Raw genomic sequence first — 15,450 nt, forward strand, 5'->3', positions numbered from 1 at the left:
TTTTAGATATACTGCTTTCCCAACATAGCCAGATCTCTTGATGAGTTATTCTTACCCGTCTTTTCTTATTCAATGCTCTTGTTATAATTTCTTTTTAACCCAGCGTAGATATTATGATTTAACACTTATATAATTTTTTTTCTGTCTGTATTCTCCACTATCTTTGCAAGCTTTTTTTTTCTCTTTATTCTTGCGTTAATAGTGATGTTCTGTAAAGGCATATATTGTATTTAAGTTTTAGAAAGTGAATAATATATATATATATCTTTAGCATATTGAAACTACTTTAAGTTTTTCTATAACAAATGGTGTGACTAAAACCTTTTAAATTGTTAACCAATTTCAGACCCCTGCCTGATGAACCTAAACATCTAAAGTGCGAGTTAAAAGGAGGAAAAACAGTACAGATGGGTCAAGAGCTTCAAGGGGAAATAGGTTTGTATGTCTTGCTTTTTTTCTTTAAAATACTTACATAACATGTACTTATGTTTATGCTTTGACATATGTAATTTGAAAGGAAAGCTTTGAGTTCATATACAGTTACTGGTTTAAAATCAGAAAATATTAAAGTGTTTTCACTATTTTTGCCTAGGCTGATGTAACTGAAATTAGTTTGGCAAAAATAGTTTGTTGATTTTTGCTCAAAGTAATAATAGCTAATATTAAAAGTGTAAAGTAAATACGTCAATGGTGCATATGTATCCTATATTTTTCATATATCTAGAACAGTGATTTTTAGCCTATTTCATCATGACACACATAAACTAATTACTAAAATTTTGTGACACATCAAAGAAGATACATTTTGCAAATCTGACCCAAAAATAGGTATAATTTTTACTGATTTACAAAAAAATAATAATAGTAATTATCCACCCTTTTTGCTCCAAAATGACTTTTTAAAAAATTTGGTGCCTGTACTGTATATTTTTAAAAATCAGGTGCCCATACTTGTATATAAGGATTTCTGATACCAATCAGACACAACCTTATCATGTGATGTGACCAGTAAGGTGCAACTTTAATATGACCTATATATTTATGGTTCAAAACAGGGCATTCACACTGAACAGCTGTTGTTGTGTTGGCTGTTGTCATTGTTTTTATTTGACAGTCCAAGGGAAAAGAGGTCAGTACCCCTGACTAAATAGTCAGGTGTTGGCATGTTTTAAAAATTCTTGTGGCACCCCAGTGTGTTATGGCAGACTGGTTGAAAATCATTGATCTAGAATATTACTAACTTATTTTCTTCAGATTTTTATGGTAAAAATCTGATTAACATCAGTATTATGTTAAATATATTAATACAAGAGTACTGATGTATATTCTTAATATTTTTATACTGATTATAATTTATAATTGAGTAATTAATTTTTACAAAAGTACAGAAGAGAACACAGTGAGTTTCTAAGCATAATTTTACTGACGTATATAAATGTGTTTAGATATTTGTATCTTTTAATAAAAGATAACATTTTAAAATTAAACTTTCCTTTTAGTTGTAATAGTTACAGATCAGTATGGAAATCAGATTCAAGCATTCTCACCAAGTTCTTTATCTTCCTTGGGAATTGCTGGTGTTGGACTTGATAGCTCACAGTTGAAAACTGCCTTTCAGGTATGGCTGCTTTTCATAACACTTAGCTTATGCCATTGGTTTATATATATAACAAAATTTTGGGAAAACTAAAATAACTAAAAGAAACTTGATTTTAATCTTTACAATGAAAAATCATAAAAAGTCATTACAAAAACTTGTTATAATTAAAAATTTTGAACAAATGCAAAAAATAGAATAGCATAATTCCTATGTTCCCCATCACTCAGCTTCAGTAGTCATTACTTCCCTCCTTATCGTATAATTTTTAAGAAAATTTCATACATCATTTGATTTCATTCATACTTTGATATGCAAATAAGGACAGTTTTTCATGCAGCTATTTAAATAACATTTCTTAGTGCTCACAGCCCACATTAAAGTAATTGTGAAAGTTTATAACTGTGTAGTTAATTGAGATTAGTTCGAAAAATAAGAATTGTGGTACAATTATTTTAGTTTAAAACGAACAGACATGATGTATTTTACTTGGAGAGATCAAAGACAGCTTTCAGGAAAAGGAGATGTCGGGAGTTGGACCTTCAAGGAATCTACTGGCCAGAGTAGGTAACAGAGGAGGAATTCTAAGGCCAAAGTAAAGTTGAAACTAGAGTTTCTGTTTCCACTAATCTGTTGTACTATTATTTTCTAGTTTTCAGAACTCAACTTTCACTATATCTTAGCATTGCTGAAGAACTTTTAATGATGTTTTGTTCACTATACAAAGACAAGGTTTGCTCTTTGACTTTCAGGTTCTTTAATTATCAGTCTTTACTGTGCATGTAAATGAAATAAAGGTAACTGTGCTCCTGTTTTTATGAATGAACAGTGTGCTTCCTACCACTTGATATACAACCCCCATACTCTTACTGATTGCTCCTAAATTGTAATGTTTTTCTATATTTTTAGTTATATACCCAACAGCATATAAACATGAGTATCTCTCATCTTAACCCCTGCCCCCCCAAAAAAAAATCCCCAAACTTTCCTTGGCTCTGAATCCTCGTCAGTCTACTACCCTACTTCTCTTTTTTTATAGTATAACCCCTTGGAAGAGTTGTACATATTCTCCATTTTCACATTCACAGGTAGGCCCCACTCAACGTGTTTGTTTTGCCCTATTCCACCTGACCTAATTCATTGTCAATTTTCATTTCTCATCCTATGCCATCTATCAGACCTGTCAGCATTTTCCATTATAAATTTAGACTCCATCACCGTAGCATGCCCTAAAATACCCAGCAGTATTTTACAACAACATAATCTCACATCTTTCTCCTCCTATAGCTAAAAAATTTGTTAGCCAAATATTTTCTTTCTTCCTACTGTCATTTTACAACTAATATACAGTATTCCCTCACTTATCGTGGGTATTACGTTCTAGACGCCCCACGGTAGGTGAAAATCTGTGAAGTAGGAACTTTACATTTATTTTAGTATTTATATATATTTTAAGGCTTTATAAACCCTTCCACACACTTATAAATCATTCCCAGTCCCTTATTAACCTTATAGTGAAAAATCCGAGATAAATAATTAAATATAATATTTTTAAAAATCCCGCGATACAGTGAGGCCGTAGTAAGTGAACCGCGATATAGAGAGGGACTACTGTACTATCTTGACTCACTTTCAGACAGTAGGAGTCTACCCCTAGTCTCTGCAAGGAGAAAAGAATTTTTTTTTAATAAAAATAGTTTTAATATTTCATTGATTCTTAAAATCATTCTCATTTCTGCATCTACATAAAATGTACTACTATGCTGAAGTACATTCCTTTGATAATTTCAACATTAGACCTTAGATAGTGCCTTTAAGAATTTTATATTTAATTCTATTTGTACTTATCTACATTTTTTAAAGACATATGCAGATTTCATTTTCAAGATTTGAAGTAAAATCAGTAATTTCCAAAATGACATAAAAAAGAAATCACCTCTTCAAAAGGGCTTTTGGTGTTTCACTGTTAAATGGTGAAATTCTAGATTATATTTTATATATTTTTGAACTTTCAGTATGTTTTACTAATGAATATTTAATTTGTTTTTCAAATATTGAAAATTCCCGCTGGTGCACTCATTGGGGTTTGGGGGAGATTAATGTTGATTTTTTTGCAATGTCTTTTTACAGAAAATATTCTGCAAACAATTTCTAAACATAAAACATAAAATTTTAGTTCTAATTTTTTAAATCTGATGGATTTGTACTTAGTGGATATTCAAGATGATGAAATCATTAAGGGTCAGTATTAAAATGCAAATACTACAGTGCTCGTGCCAGTATGGAATTGGTTTATATCATTCAATCACATGAAAAAATTACAAGCTAGTTTTATTGATTCCCATTAATATGATGTGTAAAGTACTCCAAGTACCAGAAATTGAGTAATGACAAATCAAAGCCCCTACCTTCTTAGAGATAACCTTGTAATGTGGAGCGCATGCCATAGATGAGACATGAGTGATAAAAACAAAACATGATAAGGGCATAGAATGCCATTATGTAGAGCAGTCAAGGAAGACCCCCTCTGACTAAGATATGCTATGTGCAAAAACCTAAAGAAAAAACATGTAGATATCTGGTGAAGAATTGTTAAAAACAGAGGGAAAGAGCAAGTAAGTGCAAAGGGTATTGGGCAAGCACCTGCGTGGTTATGTGGGAACAGAAAGAAGACATTATAAGTGTAAATATGAGGGAAATTAAAAACAGTAAGGTAAAAGGACATAGCCAGACTTTTTAGATCTCTTCCTCACAAATATGAAATTTAGTTTCTCCTCTGAAGGAAATGAAATTTATGGTATGCCAGTATTGACATGTGTGCAAGTTATTTGCTATTGTTTTACCCAGAAACACATCTCCCTGTTTTTTCTCAATATACTTGTTTTCCTCACTAGGAAGATACACAGAGTATAAGTGTAAGAGGCATCAAATTTATTCCGTGTCCTCCTGGAAATAAGGATCTTTGTTTTACTTGGCGTGAGTTTTCTGACTTTATTCGAGTGCACCTAATTTCTGGACCACCAGCTAAACTTCTCCTTGTAGACTGGCCAGAATTAAAGGAGGTAAGTAACTCTTTGCCTTGATCGAAAGAATTTAATATCACATGGCTTGTTTCTTTCAGCTTGCCAGTGGATCAAAATAGATGTATTTTGTTGTTGAAATAACAACAAATAATAGTAAAAACTAAAGGACAAAGTAATATAATTCTTAATACTTCATTATTTAGTTCATCATTGTGTCCTTATTTGTTAAAAGATAGTGTAGTAATTCAGATCCTGAAGATACAGATATTTTCAAACATGCATAAAAGTGGAAGTAGTATAATAAAACTCCAATTTCAACAGTTACTGATTTTTGCCACTTTTGTTTCACTGTTCTCTCATACTGAGTTAAAAAATGTTTTTGTTGGAGTTTTAAAATGAATACCAGATATCAAGTCATTATACCCATAAAAACTTAATTATGCCTTCCTGTACAAAGTAGTTAAATCTTAAATACTAATTCTGCAAATGCCTGTCAATTCTGTTACTTTCGCTGCATTTTTACTAAATTTTAGAAAAATTTTGAAATGTTTAGATTCTGGCATTTACTTATGGTCTAGCAGGGCACCTATAGGTATGATAGCTTACATTTCTTCTAAAGGAAAATAAACTCATATGACCGTGGTAATAGATGAAATTGTACTACTAAAGAGGCAGATCATCTAAGAAAAGTTTATATACCTATGCCCTAGTTTGAGATTATTGTTTTTGATTTGTAAGTTTAAAAAAAAAAGAAAAAAGGATGAACTACTATATGACAGGTTTTTTTTTAAGTATATTATATTGATTATGCTGTTACATTTGTCCCAATTTTTTTTCTTTTTGCTCCCCTCCACCCAGTACCTCCCTTCCCTGCACTAGTCCCACCCCCACTTAGTTCATGGCCATGGGTCGTACCTGTATGTTCTTTGGATTGTCCCTTCCTTATACTATTCTTAACATCCCCCTGTGTATTTTGTACCTACCAATTATGCTTCTTAATCCCTGCACCGTTTCCCCATTTCTCCCCCTGCCCCCTCCCAGCTGAAAACCCTCTTAATGATCCCCATACCTCTGATTCTATTGCTGTTCTGGTTGTTTGCTTAGTTTTTTTTATTTTTTTTTTATTTTTTAGATTCTGTTGTTGATAGTTGTGAGTTGTCATTTTAATTGTTCATAGTATTGATCTTCTTCTTCTTCTTAAATAAGTCCCTTCAATGGCTAAGGATGATGGACTCCTTTAGCTTTACCTTGTCTGGGAAGCACTTTATGTGCCCTTCCTTTCTATAGTTTACAGACCAGTGCTCAGCCTAGTGAGCCACAGCAGCTGGGTGTGCCCTTTTCTTTCTAAATGATAGCTTTGCTGGAGTGAGTAACCTTGATTGTAGGTCTTTGCTTTTCATCACTTTGAATACTTCTTGCCAGTCCCTTCTTGCCTGCAAAGTTTCTTTTGAGAAATCATCTGATAGTCCTATAGGTACCCCTTTGAAGGTAACTCTGCTTTTCTCTTGCTGCTTTTAAGATTCTCTCTTTCTCTTGAACCTTTGGCATTTTGATTATGATGTATCTTGGTGTGGTCCTCTTTGTGTCTAGCTTGTTTGGGATTCTCTGTGCTTCCTGGACTTGTATGTCTATTGCTTCGCCAATTTGGGAAGTTTTCCTTCATTATTTTTTCACATAAGCTTTCAATTTCTTGCTCTTCTTCTTCTTCTGGCACCCTTGTGATTTGGATGTTGGCACGTTTAAAGTTGTCCCAGAGGTTCCTAAGCCTCTCTTTATTTTTTTTTTTTCAATTCTTGTCTCCTACTTCTGTACTGGTTGACTTTTTTTCTTCTTGTTCCAAATCATTGATTTGAACCCCAGTTTTCTTCCCTTCACCATTGGTTTTGTGTGAATTTTCCTTCGTTTCATTTAGTATAGCCTTCACTTCTTCCCTTATGTGTTTGTTGTACTTAATCTTGTCTGTCAAGTCTGTGGGCATCGTTATCACCAGTGTTTTGAACTCTGGGTCTATTAGGTTGGCTATCTCCTCATCGCTTAGTTTTCCCACTGGAACCTTGATCTGCTCACTCTTTTGGGCCACACTTCTTTGCCTCCTCAACTTGACATGCTTCTGTGTTTGCCTGTGTCTTAGGTAGAGCTGTCACACCACTGTTAACATTGTAAGGGGTGTAGCCTTAGGTATTTGTCAGTGCAGGGCGACCCGTTTTACCATGTTGTGGTGCTGTTTGTAGGGGAGGGGTCTGAGAGGGAACAATGCCACTTGCTCAGCACTCATTCCTTTTCCAGGCACTTCTCCCACTTCTGTATGGGACTAGCACATCTCTAGCTGTTGCCTTGGCCATTGTTCACAGAGTAGGTGGGTCTGCGGATGTTCTAGGACCATGGGGGCCCTTTAAACAGGCGGACTCTGCTGAGGGACTAGCAGTTTCTTCCTCTGTCCCAACCCCCACTGGTTTGCACAGTCAGAAGCAATGAGACTTTATTTTCCTGTGTGTTGGAACCCTGAGCTGCCTGGTCAGGTCTCTGGAGCTCAGATCGCTCTCCAGGTGTCTTTCCCAACTTTTATAATGTGTAACTGCTCTTTCTGCTGGCCGGCCACAGTGCTGCCTTGCTGCCTTGCTACTCCTGCCGTCTTGTTGGACCAACATGCAGTTCAGTTTTCTGGTCATTCTGGTTGTTTCTAGTTTTGAGGTAGTCGTATTTCTTCTTATTGTTGTAGAAGGTGGTGAAGCATGTCTACCTATGCCTCCATGGTGGCCAGAAATCCTGTATGATAGGTCTCTTGCTTGACAGTGTTCCCTTTGATATATCCAGTATTAATAGGTCAGCAGGCAAATTCCCAGAATTATACAGGCCTTACATAAAGTAGGGGGGAAAGCAAAAGTGTTTTAAGCAAATAAGACAATGTAGTCCTGTTTAAGGGCTAAAAAGCTATATTACTGCTTCATGTAGAATGACAGAGGTCTGAGTATTTATAGAGGAGCTAAACTATAGATAACCAATGCTAAATCTCGAAACCTCAGATAAGCTTCTCTTTTCTTTGAAGTAATTCTGCTATATAACTTTTAGGAATATGTAGAAGCCAAGAATGTCAAATGCTATTTTTGCTTTTATCAAATTATTAATCATTCCTTTGAGGATCATTAGTGATAATATAATTGACTTTAAAAAGTTTATTTTAATTGATGAAAGAAGCGATTTGTGAATAGAATAGAGATTTTATGAACATTTTATAAGTATATAAATAGTATACAAATAGTTTGAGACATGTTTTAGTGCTTCTTAAACTATTTATATCTGTGTCAGTCTATTCCAGTGATTAATGGAAGAGAATTACAGAATCCTCTCATTGTTCAGCTTTGTGATCAGTGGGATAATCCAGCACATGTACCACAGGTTAAAATAAATGTCATAAAAGCTAACAATTTAAAGGTAGGTTTTAAATGTCCTTAACATAATTTTCACTTAAAATCTTGGGTTTTATTCTTATATTAATGTCTTTAGGTGTTACATTCTTTTAAATTTAGTCTTGTATAATGTTTATTATTGCTTTTAAGTAGTCATCCTAAAGATTTTTTCATAAATTTTTTGAAGAAGTAAAGTTTTTATCTTGCAAGTAGTGTAACAAGGGGCAACGTTCTTCGATTATGACTGTTTGAATGTTTACTGTGTAATACCAGTATTTGGATTTCAGATTAGGAATAGATAACACTGACAAGGTGTGACTGAAGGGCAGATATAATGACCTGCAGTATGGGTTAAGAAATGGGTATTCTTGGGGAAACTTGAGAGTAGTAAGCAAAAAATGGCATGTGAGTTACCTATCAGAGACTAGGCATAGCTGCGAGACCTATCCTGGGTTTTGTTTTAGGGTGTGGGCAAGCATAAACATGACCTTGTAATGTTTGGGGCTTAACATTATGCTGAACCTCAGGAAGTCCAAGATTAATAATATTTTTACATGAGTATTGACATAGTCATCTGCTTAGGATGTGGTAGGGATTTTGGATGGCTCTTCTGTTAGGGGGGAAAGCCAGAACTTGCCAGTTCCTTGCAAAGTTGTATTTTGACACAACCCCTCATATTGGTTGAAGGGAATTCATTTGTCCCAGCAAGGTTACCAAGCAATACACAGAGGGTTCCTGAGATAATATTTAGCCAGGCTTGAATTTTATAATTTTAGTGAATGAAAACAGTTAATAATATGTAAATATGCAGTTCTCTTGAATTAATCTATTAGTTCAATAAGAATCCCAACAGGGATTTACCAAGACCTGAAGAGTTGATCTTAAAAGACATATAGGAAATTAAAGTACAAAGATTGGCTTGTGATCCACATGGACTTGTTTTCATAGTGAAGTAGTCCGTGTTAGAGATCTTAAGGCTGTCAAAAAGATTACGATATTGCTGTTATGCAGCCTGTAATAGATTTGCTTCTCTGGCTTAGCAACAAGGATTTAGGACCCAGGTGGAATGATTTCAGAAAAATGGGTTGAGAGACAGTGGATTAGAGGGTAAATGTGACAGGTACAAATATAGGATTTTATTCTATCATTTCACTTAATCCTCATTTTTGCCTATTGCTTTTTTTTTTGTCTTCATGTACCATAGTTATCTAATTGTTAGGTTCTATTAAGCAGAAATAAGTATTGGGGTTTAGGAGATCTTTCTGCTACTAGTTTACAAATTCACTTCTGTTCAATTTTATTTTTTCCCTCATCCAAGGACATGCTTATTGCTCTTAGAGAGAGGGGAAGATAGGGAGAGAGATTAGGAGTTGCCTCTCCTATGCACCCTGACAGGGAAATGAACCTGAAGCCAGTTGAACCTGTGACCTTTTGGTTTATGGTGCCACACCCCAACCAACTGAGCCACCCAGCCAGGGCAAATTCACTATTCTTAATGTTTGTTTCTAGGAGAGTTAAATGGTGATTATTTTTCTACCCCAAATTAGAAGTATGATTCTAATCTCTGGAGAAGCATTTGCAAAATGCTGAAAGACTTTTCTATTCAATGATTAGGAACTGTGGCAACTGATTCTTAATCACTGGAAAGTGAAAGCTTGGTTATCACTCTGAAGGTAGTATTGCAACAAAGATTTAGGAGCACATTTGAGTAAATATAAAGAGAAAGAGGAAATAACAATGAACATAGTATTATGATACCTTGCATTGTGTGTGTGTATATATTTATATTTATTTCTTCATGCCATGCCGCAGAACCCCAGTTTTGGAATGTACAATGTTTATGAAATAAGAAAAACTGTAGGTTTCAGAAGTGTGTGCAACTATAACCTTTTAAATAGGAAAAAAAAAATAGAGGAAAAGAATTTGATCTCTAGAATTTTCTAATTACCATTTTATTTTGTTTTATTTTTAGCTCACTCCTTCAAACCAACAGCATAAAACAGATGAAAGGGGCATGGCTAATTTGGGAGTGTTCAGTGTTTATGCCCCTAGGTAAGAACCAAGAATTTAATAGTTATTAGTACAGTATTATAGAGACTGGTTTTCCTTATTACTTGCTGCAGTTAAGAGTAATAAACTAGCCTTCTGTTTAGTGTTAGGCAAGTGATAGAATGAGCAAGAGTAGTAAATGAGTTAAACTTTGTATAAATTCTCAGAATTTTTAGATTGTAACTAATGCAATTTGAACTCTTCCCCACTCCTCCCCCTCTTCCCTCTTTTTCTTTCTCGTTAGAGGAGAACATACTATTCAGGTGAAAGCCGTCTATAACAAGAATACCATAGAAGGACCTATAATTAAGTTAATGATTCTTCCAGACCCTGAGAAACCCATTCGTCTCAATGTTAAATATGACAAAGATGCTTCCTTTTTGGCAGGGGGTACTTTCACTGGTGAGTAATTCAGTTTTAAGATAAATTTGTAATTATAATTTGACTTTTATATTAGTGGAATAAATTATTCTTAGTGTTTAGCATGATAAAAATGCAAGTAGGTAATAGCATTTTAAATGACAAGGAAAGTATGTTTGACTTAGCTATGTCTTCTCTCACCCTTATATTCTGCATTTCTTTAATGGTACAGAATGACCTGAGAGTTCATACATCAACTGATAGCCTAAGATAATTCATTTTGCAAAAGAAATACGAACTGCTAAATGGCGTGAACTATGGGAGCTCTACTAAATGTATTGTAATATTATCTTAAACAAAAAAGAACCAAGATTAACTTAATTTGGATGGAAATAATATCACATCAGAATTTATGATTAAAGATATTTCAGAAAAACAGACATTTACTAAATAGGTGCTGTGTCCAGGCACTATACTGGGCTCTTAGTTGTGATATTGAATATAATATAGTCCTCAGTGAGTTCCATCTAATATATAGTTCAGTCTATTGGTTGGCCAAAAAGGCCGTTATGTTTTTTCCACAAAATAAAAGACACATTTTTCATTTTCACCAATAACTTCATTGATTTTGGTATTTTGAGTATGTTGAGTATTTCCTGCTATTGGCTTCTAGTGGATATAGGCCAGAGGGGCTGCTAAACATCTTCCAATGCATAAGACAGCCCCACAGCAAAGAATTATTTGGCCAAAATGTCAGTAGAATCAGGAAACTTCGCAAATCACTTCCAATACATTCGATCAGTCACAGCGCCCTCTCCATACATTGCATAAATCATTTTTTTGTGTTTCAGTTGCATTTTTACCTTTTTTGAAGTGATAAAGCATAAAGCATAATACACTGAAAATTTGTCAGTATTAAAATGGCTGCACACAATTTCACCAGTTTTGGTAAATTAAAAAAAAACACATGCTGATATGACAGCTGTCACAATACAGTCTTAACAAAATGGTTTCAAATGAAGTTAAAAACAGGTAAACACTACTAGAGCCATTGTACAGAAAAAACTAAACGAATTTTTTTCCCAACCCAATAGGAGACAATCAAGTTAGCAAATAATTTCAGCGTAGTGTAGCAGGTATCAATTCAATAGGAAATAGTATTTGCTTTATACAGGTAATTTTCTTGAAGACTTCTGTTTTCTTGAAGGGATGAATTCTTATACATAGATATAAATAGTTAAAAGAAGCAGACCAAAAAGTTTAGATTCAGAAGTTAACAGTAATTTTTAATAACTACAGTACATATATACATAACCTTTATACTCACGAGTTTGAAATCTGGGGAGATATGGCCTATTTCCTGTGATTAAAAAAACTAACAGATGCCAAATGAATATTACAGATGGTAAACTTAAGGAAACTATTATATGTAATAATACTTAACTACTATAAACTATTAAAAATCATAAAAGAAAAGAAACATTGTATTCTTGGAATATGTAAAGCATATGGATTTATGACCAGTTGCCCAAAATCTAGGTTTCTGAGTAACCACAGTCTAATCTTTTTGTTCTTGCATGGTAGAACTTACAGCATGGCAGACTATGAAAATAAGACAAGGGACTATTAATATCAAAGATGTATGTATAGATTTCTGGGAAAGATTTAGCATCAGAGTTGTCTGTCATGATTAGTAAGTTTTATAGACAAATTGTTAGAGAATGCTAATTAAAGAATAGTATTTTTTCATCAGAATTTTATTCATATTTAATCAGTTTTATGCTTTGACACACAGCCATACCTTGTTTTATTGACTCTCTCAGATACTGCTTTTTTACAAATTGAAGGTTTGCGACAACCCTGTGTTGAGCAAGTCTTTAGGTGCCATTTTTCCAACAGGCTAATAAAAAGTATAGACATTGTTTTTTTAGACATAATGCTATTGCACACTTACTAGACTACAGTATAGAGCAAACATAACTTTTATATGCTTGGGAAACAAAAAAATGTAGTAACTTGCTTTATTGTGGTTGTCTGGGACCAAACCTGCAGTATCTCTGAGGTATGCCTGTACAGTAAGTCCTCACTTAACATCATCATTTAGGCTCTGCAACTTTAAGAGAAATGACATATATCAAAACCACGTTTACTATAAGCTAATTTATATAAACAAGAACAAGAGTTAAAAGTTCCTGCGTATCTCGTCAACATTATAATAGACAATGTTAAACCAAATGATATTATTTGAGGGCCTGTTCTGCAATTATTTAGCCAAATTCATTAATTGAACTATAAAGAAAATAATTTTTTAATGTTTACCATGACAGATTTTATGATTACTGTTATTTCTGAAGATGATAGTATCATTAAAAATATTAATCCAGCACGTATTTCCATGAAAATGTGGAAGCTCTCTAACAATGGGAACCGACCACCAGTAAATGTGAGTTGTGGACAGCATTTTAGAAGTTAAAAATAGTTCTTATATTTAACTTAAAATTAAATGTAATTTAAGTAAAAATGCAATGTGTATATACTAAAAAACTAGAAATTAACCTACTCCATTACTTGGCATTTAAAAATATGTCAGAGTATGTTTCAAAGTTGTGTTGGTGCTATTGAAAAAAAAAAAAAGCAGCCTATATTGTAGTATTCCTAAAACTTTAAGATACTTTATATTATAAAATTATCTTGTCTAAAGGATAAGGGCACAAAGCAAAAAGCATTAAGTATCACTAAGAGATAATATAGAAAATACTATAGATAATACAGTAGAGAGATGTGATTGACAGACTTACATGATAGAGAAAGTCGATAGAGTGGTGAGAATAATTTGAGGGTCTAAAGTGGTGTAGTCCAATAGAAATATAAGTCATACATGATATTTAAACTTTTCTAATAGCCACATTAAAGTCTAAAAAGAGCTGGCCCATGTAGCTGAGTTGGTTGGAGGGTCATCCCATAGATCAAAAGGTCATGGGTTCAATTCCCAGTCAGGGCACATACCCAGGTTGCAGTTTCAATCCCCAGTCGAGACATCTATGAGAAGGCTACCAACTGATGTTTCTCTTTCACATCCATGTTTCTCTCCCTTTCTCTCTTTTCCCCTCTCCTCCTTCGCTCCTCTCCCTCTCCTTCCCTCCCTTCCTCCTTTCTTCCTAAAAGCAATGAAAAAACGTTCCTGGGTGAGGATAAATAAAATAAAACACAAAAATAAAGTGTAAAAAGAAATAGCAAAATTAATTTTAATGTAGTTTTAACCTAATATATCAGGAATTGCCATTTCACAATGAACTAAATAGTTTTTTTCTTGTATTATTATTATTATTATCATTATTATTATTATTATTTACATCTTCATCGAAGGACATGCATATTGATTTTAGAGGGGTGGGGGATGAGAAACATTGATGTAAGAGAAAAATCGATTGGTTGCCTCTCACATGTGCCCTGATGGGGAATCGAGCTCACAGTCTTTCGGTCTATAGGACAATGCTCCAACCAACTGAGCCACACCAGCCAGGGCTGAACTAAATATTTTAAAATTTATTTTGAGATTTTACATTTTTTTCTCTTACCAAGTCTTTGAAATTTGGTATGTATTTTACGCTTACACCACATCTCAAGTGGAGCAGCATATTTTAAATACTCAGTAGTCTGATGTAGCTGTTGACTACCATACTGGACAGTACGAATCTAAAATCTCAAATTGGAAACTAAACCTTAATCTATATCAGAAGGTGTTAATTTAACAATGCCTTTCAGGATTTATGGGTCATTTTAATTATCTCTTTAGGAAATTAGCTTTCTTAATTTATGCCATCAGTCCCATCAAACATCTGTTACCTTAAATTGTATCACCACCATAGAGATCCGTTATGTGCCCTTTAATAATGGTATGTGTTTCCACTGTGATAAATCTCATTATTATGTCTTACATACATTGTAAAGATATATACATATAGGTATGTGCTTGTGTATTTATAAATCCAGATGTGATTTGTATTCACATGTGGTAAAGGTGATAAAACTTTTCATTGTAAATATCTATGTTAAATGTTTGTGGTTTCTCCCTCCCCCACTTTTCTTCTACTTTCCTTTCTAGGCAGAAATATTTAGTTGTAATAAAATAAAAGATAATGACAAGGAAGATGGCTGCTTCTACTTCAGGTATTTCTCAAGTCGTTTCATATTGTTATGCATACTTTGTTACACTGAATCAGCCTTAATGATCTTTGCTTGCTCAGCTAGGGAAAAATAATTTATGATTAAATAGAAAATAGTAGTACCTTACAGTTTTTCTCAGGAAGTTTTTTTAGAATATGTGTGTTTTACCTGTTTGTAAGCTTTGTAAAATGGATTGGGGAAAGGTTGTTGTGATATATATATACTGGCTTTCAAAATCATCAAAGCAGTTGTCAGAGTACTTTATAATATCTTACTAAATAGGAAATCTCTGTAATCTGAAACTTAAGATCTTACTTTTTTACTTAATACAAAGTAAAAAAGAAGGCTAAAATAGTTTTTTACTATTTAACTATATGACTGAGATTTTTGTTTGTTTTATTTTTGGATTTTCAATTACAGTTGTCCCATTTTCCCCCCATTTCTCTCCCCCACCCAGCCCACCCCTTCTCCCACAGTCATATCCCTCCCTGTTGTCCATGTCCATGAGTCATTTATACACGTTCTTTGACTAAACCCTTCCCTTTCTTATCCCCCTTCTCTCCCCCCCTCCCCCCTATTGACTGCTATTCTGCTCTTTGTTCTATTTAGTTCGTTTGTGTTGTTCTTTAGTTTCCTGTATTAGGTGATATCATATGGTAGTTTTCTTTCTTTGCCTGGCTTATTTCACTAAGCATAATTCTCTCTAGTTCCATCCATGTTGTTGCAAATAGCAGGAGTTCCTTCTTTCTTTCTGCTGCATAGTATTCCATTGTGTAAATGTACCACAGTTTTTTGATCCACTCATCTACAGATGGGTATTTAGGCTGTTTCCAACACTTAGCTATTG

The 15,450-nt window shown here is 33.9% G+C and overlaps 1 protein-coding gene across 1 annotated transcript in view; it reads left to right on the top strand.

Moving 5' to 3' along the window:
* Positions 1-15,450, top strand: part of SMCHD1 (structural maintenance of chromosomes flexible hinge domain containing 1) — a 156,991-nt gene that overhangs the window by 98,606 nt on the left and 42,935 nt on the right. The window contains exons 27-34 of the mRNA XM_090285762.1: positions 347-435; positions 1,500-1,618; positions 4,492-4,659; positions 7,927-8,052; positions 10,000-10,079; positions 10,321-10,478; positions 12,764-12,879; positions 14,542-14,606. Coding sequence (XP_090141888.1) covers positions 347-435; positions 1,500-1,618; positions 4,492-4,659; positions 7,927-8,052; positions 10,000-10,079; positions 10,321-10,478; positions 12,764-12,879; positions 14,542-14,606 — 921 coding nt within the window. The remainder of the gene's footprint in view (positions 1-346; positions 436-1,499; positions 1,619-4,491; positions 4,660-7,926; positions 8,053-9,999; positions 10,080-10,320; positions 10,479-12,763; positions 12,880-14,541; positions 14,607-15,450) is intronic.

Source organism: Furipterus horrens, unplaced genomic scaffold (genome assembly GCF_987537825.1).
Source record: "Furipterus horrens unplaced genomic scaffold, mFurHor1.1.pri manual_scaffold_8, whole genome shotgun sequence".
Taxonomy (NCBI): domain Eukaryota; kingdom Metazoa; phylum Chordata; class Mammalia; order Chiroptera; family Furipteridae; genus Furipterus; species Furipterus horrens.